The sequence below is a fragment of the Carassius auratus genome, unplaced genomic scaffold (genome assembly GCF_003368295.1).
Source record: "Carassius auratus strain Wakin unplaced genomic scaffold, ASM336829v1 scaf_tig00053841, whole genome shotgun sequence".
Taxonomy (NCBI): Eukaryota; Metazoa; Chordata; class Actinopteri; order Cypriniformes; family Cyprinidae; genus Carassius; species Carassius auratus.
The window spans coordinates 1-7,500 of record NW_020527280.1 but is presented as its reverse complement, the minus strand read 5'-3'; the positions used below and the strand labels follow the sequence as shown (position 1 = coordinate 7,500).

The 7,500-nt window shown below is 37.9% G+C and overlaps 1 protein-coding gene and 1 pseudogene across 1 annotated transcript in view; both read left to right on the top strand.

The window, feature by feature from the left end:
- Positions 1-4,018, top strand: part of LOC113090243 (trans-1,2-dihydrobenzene-1,2-diol dehydrogenase-like) — a 4,333-nt gene extending 315 nt beyond the window's left edge. Inside the window, exons 2-8 of the mRNA XM_026256199.1 lie at positions 100-232; positions 306-417; positions 481-644; positions 720-972; positions 2,602-2,726; positions 3,609-3,759; positions 3,840-4,018. Of these exons, the coding sequence (XP_026111984.1) occupies positions 119-232; positions 306-417; positions 481-644; positions 720-972; positions 2,602-2,726; positions 3,609-3,759; positions 3,840-3,967 (1,047 nt within the window). The 5' untranslated portion in view covers positions 100-118 and the 3' untranslated portion in view covers positions 3,968-4,018. The remainder of the gene's footprint in view (positions 1-99; positions 233-305; positions 418-480; positions 645-719; positions 973-2,601; positions 2,727-3,608; positions 3,760-3,839) is intronic.
- Positions 4,019-4,355: 337 nt separating this feature from the next.
- LOC113090242 (trans-1,2-dihydrobenzene-1,2-diol dehydrogenase-like) lies at positions 4,356-7,400 on the top strand (annotated as a pseudogene).
- Positions 7,401-7,500: the final 100 nt, after the last annotated feature.

Here is a 7,500-nt window from a genome sequence, read left to right as displayed (position 1 = left end):
TATATAGTGTGAGAAACAAAAGAGTGACTTCTACAACAGTTTCTGTCTTCAAAGTTACACTTTATCAGATCACATGACGTCTTGTACTCTGGACCGCAGATAAAAGCCTTCACTGCACATGCATCTGGAGGTCAGAGCGAACATGGCGACCCGCTGGGGAATCTGTGGAGCTGGAAACATCAGCCATGACTTCTGTGTGGCTCTGAAGACACTTTCTCACGAGGATCACCAGGTATCACTAAACATCTGCTTCTAGAATCCCATTCAATCATTAACTTTATATTTTCTGTCTGTGTGTGTCATAGATCGTGGCAGTTGCAGCGAGAAGCTTAGACCGTGCAAAGAAGTTTGCAAAGACTCATGGGATCCCGACTGCATTTGGCAGCTACCAGGAGCTGGTGAAGGGTCCAGATATCGGTGAGTAAACCGGACAGAATTAAAGGGAATGATTGACTGAGCTTCACGAGTGTGTCCGGACAGATGTGGTGTACATCGGGGTTCTCCACACACATCATCTGCCGGTGGGTCTGATGTTCCTGAACGCTGGGAAGAACATGCTCTGTGAGAAACCCCTGGCCATGAACCACAGAGAGGTCATGTATCTCATCTCAGCCGCCAGAGAGAACAACGTCTTCCTCATGGAGGTAGAAGAACTAGTTTTGTTGGGATTAATGCTCTGTCAGGTCTGACAGTAGAGCCTCTGTCTGTGTCTGTGTCAGGCGGTGTGGTCCAGGTGTTTCCCCGTGTACGCTGAGGTCGACAGGCTGCTCTCAGAAAACAGTGTCGGGGAGGTGAAGGTGGTGAGGGTGTGTTTCGGTCTTCCTCTTCTGCACCGCGAGCGCACCTCACAGAAGGAGCAGGGTGGAGGAGCGCTGATCAACATCGGCATCTACTGCCTGCAGTTCGCTCTGATGGTGTTCAAGAGAGAAAGACCAGAATCCATCCACGCCACGGGAGTCCTGCTGCCCTCCGGTACAGAACAACACCACACTGTTTACATCCATACTCCTGTGCTTAGTCCAAAGAGCAGCTGAAGGGTTTATTTGAGAAGGTTCGTATACTGTAGAGAGAAGGTTCTCACAACATTCCGGTAATGTTACGAACACAAAAATCATATTTGTGTCCCTGGAGCACAAAACCAATCTTAAAGGTATAGTTACCCAAAAATGAAAATTCAGCTTTATGTTGAACGTATAAGAAGATATTTTGAAGATTGCTGGTAATTAAACAGTTGGTGGTTCCCGTTGGCTTTTATAGTTTTCAGTGGGAACCACCAACTGTTTGGGAAATTTGTAGCAATATCCAAAAATACATTGTATGGGTCAAAATGATAGATTTCTCTTTTAAAGATCATGGTCCATGAAGATATTTTGTAAATGTCTTACCATAAATACATCAAATATAAATTTGATTACTAATATGCATTGCATTGCATATCTTCATTTGTAAAACTTTTAAAGATGATTTTTCTCAATATTTAGATTTTTATTTTCCACCATCAGATTCAATATTTTCAAATACTGCCGTTGCCGACTTTATTCAGTCTTCAGATGATGTATAAATCTCCATTATGAAAAATCGACACTTAAGACATTTCTGAAAAATTTTGTAACTTTTTAATTTGATTGTTGCTTACTTGTTTCAGAATGTTTTTAATGTTTTCGCGTTACCAAAAAAAAAAAAAAAAAATGCTTTTTAAAACTTTAAAAACCTTTATGGACTTGCCCATAAAAAAGGTCCTAAATCGGAGCAGAGAGTCTTAAAGTCACTGGATTGGATGTTTCACACATTGCAATTCCTCTGCAGTTTTGTTTTAATTGACATTTTTTAAATAAAAGACATTATTAACTGTCTTTACATTTATTTTGAAAGATGAAGCTCGTGATTATGGAAAGGGGTGTTACATTTCTGAACCGTGCCTGCGGTGTTCGGCCAATCACAATGCACCGGGTCATTTGGCCAATCAGAGCAGACTGTGCTTGTCAGAAGGAGGGGCTTTGTTTGAGAGAGGCGGGGCATAGAGGAGCAACAGTAATGAACAGTGTTCGTAAAATAATGTTTTTTGAACATTAAAGAATGTCAACATATATCACACAAAATAACGATCTTTAAAAAACATCATATGACCCCTTTAAATCAAGATACAACTGGAGATGCAAAATTAATATATTAAGAGAAGTTAAAATGTTTAATATCAAATTAACAAATATCCGTCATTGGGAAATGAGAACTTGTTTTCCCCTTGAATTAAACTCATTGACAGATATTTGTTCTTGTTTTATTCATAAACTCACGTTGACTTATTTTGCTTCTTAAGTAAATGCATCTTGATTTAAAGTCATTTTTTAGTGCTTCTTCAAAGTATTAAAGCAATTTTTATTTATTTTAATGAATCCAACTTTAAAAGCATTGCTAATGCAAAACATTTATGTTTTATGTTGTGTTCCCTTCTATTTATCATTACATTTAATTCACTCTGTGTTTTAATAATAATAAAAAAAGAAAGGTTTAAGCCAACAGAAAGCCTGCATCTATCTCAAAGGGAAAGTTATCAGATGCTCTCAGTGCATGTGTTTGTGAGCTCTCTTCCTCATCTGTCAGGAGTGGACGAGTCTCTGGTGGTGGTCCTGAAGTTTTCGGGGAACAGGATGGCCGTATGCACTTGCAGCGTTGCTTGTGATCTTCCAAACGACGCCAGCATCTGCGGAAGCACAGGAACCATCCGAGTGAGAGCAGAACACGCCGGATTACTTCTGAATCACTGCAAACAGTCTGCAGTTTATGTGTTTCTAATGCAAACAAATTGTGCATTTAAATATATTATTGCACTTAGTAAGCTGTTATAAAACAGACGCGTAGACCTGTGCTGCCTTTTCAAACAGGGAGACATATCAATGTAAAATAAATATTAATAAGTATATAATATAATTAATATGTGTATATAAGTATACAAAAAACAGGGCACAACGTAACAGTGTTTATTTTAGTATATTGAGTTTAATTTACACCACACACATATATTTGATTTATACTTTCGGCCTTATAATGTAGTTGAAGTTTTAGTATATTTTATGTTTGTTATTATTTTTATTTCAGTTTAGCTTATGTCCATCGAAGAAAAATGCAGATAAAAATGAAGGACATTGTTTCGATCTTGGCAACCTAGCTGAAATAAGAATTGATTTTTATTCTATAAAATAGTTATATTTATTGTTTAGTTTGATATATATTATATATAATATATTTATATATATATATATTATATTCAATGTAAAATAAAAATTTCAGTTATTGACCTCATCATTACAAATTAATAGCATTTTTAGTAAATAAAAATAAACCCATTTGAAGAAGGTCAAGAAATAATTTCTAATCAATGAGGATCTCTCTGTCCATCTTTTGTTTATTTCTAAGGGTGCAGTAAAAGTTCATAAGCAAATAATGTCAATTGCATTGTTAAAAAATTAACCATTAAGAGATGCACGGAGGTAAATAAATGTAAAGTGACCTCTTCCAAAAGTATCAGAATATTGCACTTTCTCTCTCTCTCTCTCTCTCTCTCTCTCTCTCTCCACTAGTAACTCAGTTCTGGTCTCTCTGTGCTCTAGGTGGCACATCCCATGCACTGCCCGACCTCTCTGGAGGTGAAGGGGAAGGAGACCCAGTTTCCTCTTCCGGACCCCGGGCTGCCTCTGAACTTCACCAACAGCACAGGACTGAGATATGAAGCGGAGGAAGTCCGGCGCTGTCTGCTGAAAGGTGACGCTCTGTTAAAGCTGCTGTTAGCTCGTCACATGAATAAGGGCCGTCTGTCTGACTGATGTTGATCTGTCTGACAGGACTCAAGGAGAGCATCAAGATGTCTCTCGCAGACTCAGAGCTGCTCATCGAGGTCATGGATGAGGCCCCCAGGCAGGTGGGCGTGGTTTACCAGCAGGACAGCCAATCACTGGCCTCCATTCCTTGATTGACCTGATTGGATGCTTGAAAATGTATGTAATAAAAGCTACACAAACACAGCGGATCTGTGATGCTTACCTATAAAATATAGAGTGGAATCTTCTTTAAATATTGTAAAAAATGCAAAGCACCTTGACTTGACCTTGCATTTACATTCATGGCAGATGCATTCAAGGTACAGAAGATTTTTCATTTAATAGCTAGTACCTTTTTAGTTTTACATCACAACAATGAAGCATGATGTTCTTCTCAGCAGTGTTGCATGATAATATTTATTACCGAGTCTCACTTTCACATACTACAGAAACCAGTAGTGGGCAGTAGAGAGATATTCTGCACAGTTTGTATGTTGGTTCTTACACACACACACACACACACACACACACACACAGTGAGAGACAGACGCCATCATGGTGATCAGATGGGGAATCTGCAGCGCTGGAAAATCAGTCATGACTTCACAGTGGCACTGAAGACTCTTCCAGCAGAAAACCACCAGGTAAAGAGCCGAAACACACTTACTGACATGAGAAAAGCGCTCGCGAGAGACTTCAGGACACTTTACACACACATGTGCACCGAATGAGTGTGATAACAGAGTTCCTACTGATGGTGTAGACCACAGACACACACCTGACACGCACCGAGTCTCATGCATAAGACACTATAACACGCATTTCACAAACTTCTCTGATCTGCTGAATGTAAGCAAGTCTCGCGGCTGATCAGGAAAGTTGTACAGTGCAGCGGGGAAACAGCGACACCACCGTCATCTGGCCAACATCGGGTACTGCACTGTGCTTGCATAAAGAAGAGAAAAACACATTGTTACTTACACACACACACACACACAGAGCTGTTCAGAGGTGTGGGATCAATAAAATACTTAATGTTTTTTTTTTTTTTTTAAAGAAGTCTCTTCTGCTCATCAAGGTTGCATTTACTGTTGACAGTAATGTTTGTGAAATATAGCAATTTAAAATACTGGTTTTCTGTTTTAATACACTTCAAAATGTAATTTATTTCTGTATTTTCAGCATCATTCCTCCAGTCTTCAGTGTCACATGATTTAATAAAGAAAACAAAAATACTATATAAAGGTTTTGTAAAAGCATACACTACCGTTTAAAAGTTTGAGTAAGTATTTTATTTTTTTTGAAAGAATTGATGCTTTTATTCAGCAAGGATGTTTTAGAAAAGATGCTGTTCTTTTTCACTTTATTCATCAAATAATAATAAATAAAAAAGTATCACAGGTTCCCAAAAAAATATTAAGCAGCAAAACTAATAAAAAACATGATATTATTGTGATTTCTGAAGATCATGTGACACTGAGACTGGAGGAATGATGCTGAAATACAGCGGAGTCCACAGAAATAAATTACACTTTAACACAGATTCACATAGAAAACCAGTATTTTAAATTGCAATAATATTTAACAATACAAAAAAAAAAAAATGCAGTCTTGATGAGCAAAAGAGACTTCTTTAAAAATCATTACAGATCTCAATGACTTTTAAACAGCAGTGTATAATATAGCATTTAATTGTGCACAGGAATAAACCGATCTACATCTGGTATTCTGAGTTTTTTCAGTTGTATAAAGTGATATTTTGACAGGTGCTGGCGGTGGCGGCGCGTGACCTGAAGCGTGCGCAGGAGTTCGCTCAGAAACACAGCATCCCGCGCGCATACGGCTGCTACGAAGATCTGGCCAAAGACCCAGAGATCGGTGAGACTTCATTTTCAGCTTCATCTTCATCATCTCGTCCTCCGTCTGATAACTACACAGCAGACTCTCATTTCGGCCAGTCGAAATGAATAAAAAAGTGAATTCTGACTCTCTTCTCACAATTCTGAGTTTTTTTCTCACAATTGTAAGAGGAAAAAAGTCAGAATTGTGAAAAGAAAAAAAAATCACAATTATTTTTTTTTTTTTTTTTTATGGCATAATTTTTTTTTTTTAATTAATGAAATAAATTCCAGATGTAGGCTAAACTTGGTATTCATAATGCTGACTTTTTTCCCATAAGGAAAAAAAATTTGAATTTTAAAAAAAAAAAATTTTTCAAAAAACAAAGTCAAATTTTTCCAAAAAAGTCACAATTAATATTTTTTTAAAGCTTCAATTTTAGCTCAATTTTTTAAAAAATCTGATTAAATCTTGATATATTTTCCCAGAGCTTTAGACCCAGAGTCTTACTAGTTTTATATCTCCTGTATATTTTCTCTTTCTTTACATAGGAATGTTTTATTCTGTTGCTTATCCTGTTGGAGGTTATGACTCGTAACTCTTTGTTTAATGGAATCCTGGGAGAAAACGATGGAAGTCTGGAAAGATGCTTTGCAACATTGTATCAGTTTTTGCTGGAGTTCTGTTCTAACAGATGATTCAGAGATTGAGCTGTTTCCGCTGAAGATGAAGGTGCTGCTGTGTTTCAGATGTGGTGTACGTGGGCACCATACACCCTCATCATCTGTCGCACGGTGTTCTCTTCATGAACGCTCAGAAGAACGTTCTGTGTGAGAAACCTCTGGCCATGAACCTGAGGGAGGTCCAGGAGCTGATCGCCTCGGCCCAGAACAACCACGTCTTCCTCATGGAGGTCATGCATGACTCCATTTAACATAATATTGTTGAATATAAGCATTCATTTCTTCTGAAAAAAGAAAACAAATAGATGTACAGCACAGACTTTTAAATAACTGACGGAGATAGTGATATCTAGAGGAGAACATGCATCAATAAAAGACTTTTATTAATCGAGAATGCATTGAATTGATCATAAGTGACATTTATAAAGTTACAAAGGACTTCTATTTCAGATAAATTTTGTTCTTTTGAACTTTGTTCATCTGTGAATCCCAAAAAATACAATGCATTCACAGTTTCCGCAAAAATATTGTGCAGCACAACCATTTTCAACATAATCAGAAATGTTGAGCAGTAAATCATCATATTTTCATGATTTCTGAAGATCATGTGACACTGAAGACTGATGCTGGAAATACAGCTGTGCATCACAGAAATAAATTACATGTTAACAGATATTCACACAGAAAACTGTGATTTTAATCATAATAATATTTAAGATTTTACTGTATTTAAAAAAAATAATCAAACTTGTTGTTCTGTAGATGATGAGTGTCCTGTCCTCCGCAGGCCGTCTGGACGCGGTTCTTCCCCGTCTCGCTGGAGATCGGCCGGCTGCTGTCGCAGGGCGAGGTGGGCGAGCTGAAGCTGGCGAGAGCAGATTTCGGCGTTCCTCTCACACACGTGCCCCGCGCCGTGGAGAAGGAGCTGGGAGGAGGAGCGCTGCTCGACATCGGCATCTACTGCCTGCAGTTTGTGCTCATGGTGTTCAACGGAGAGAGACCAGAGAGCATTCAAGCCACCGGAGTCTGTCTGGACACTGGTGCATACAGTCTAGACTAATAAGAAGAAGAAAATACATTTTTAAATCTATAATAACATTTCAATAATAATATTAATAATTAGTATTATTTAAAATCTGTGTAGCATCATATTTTAATTATAT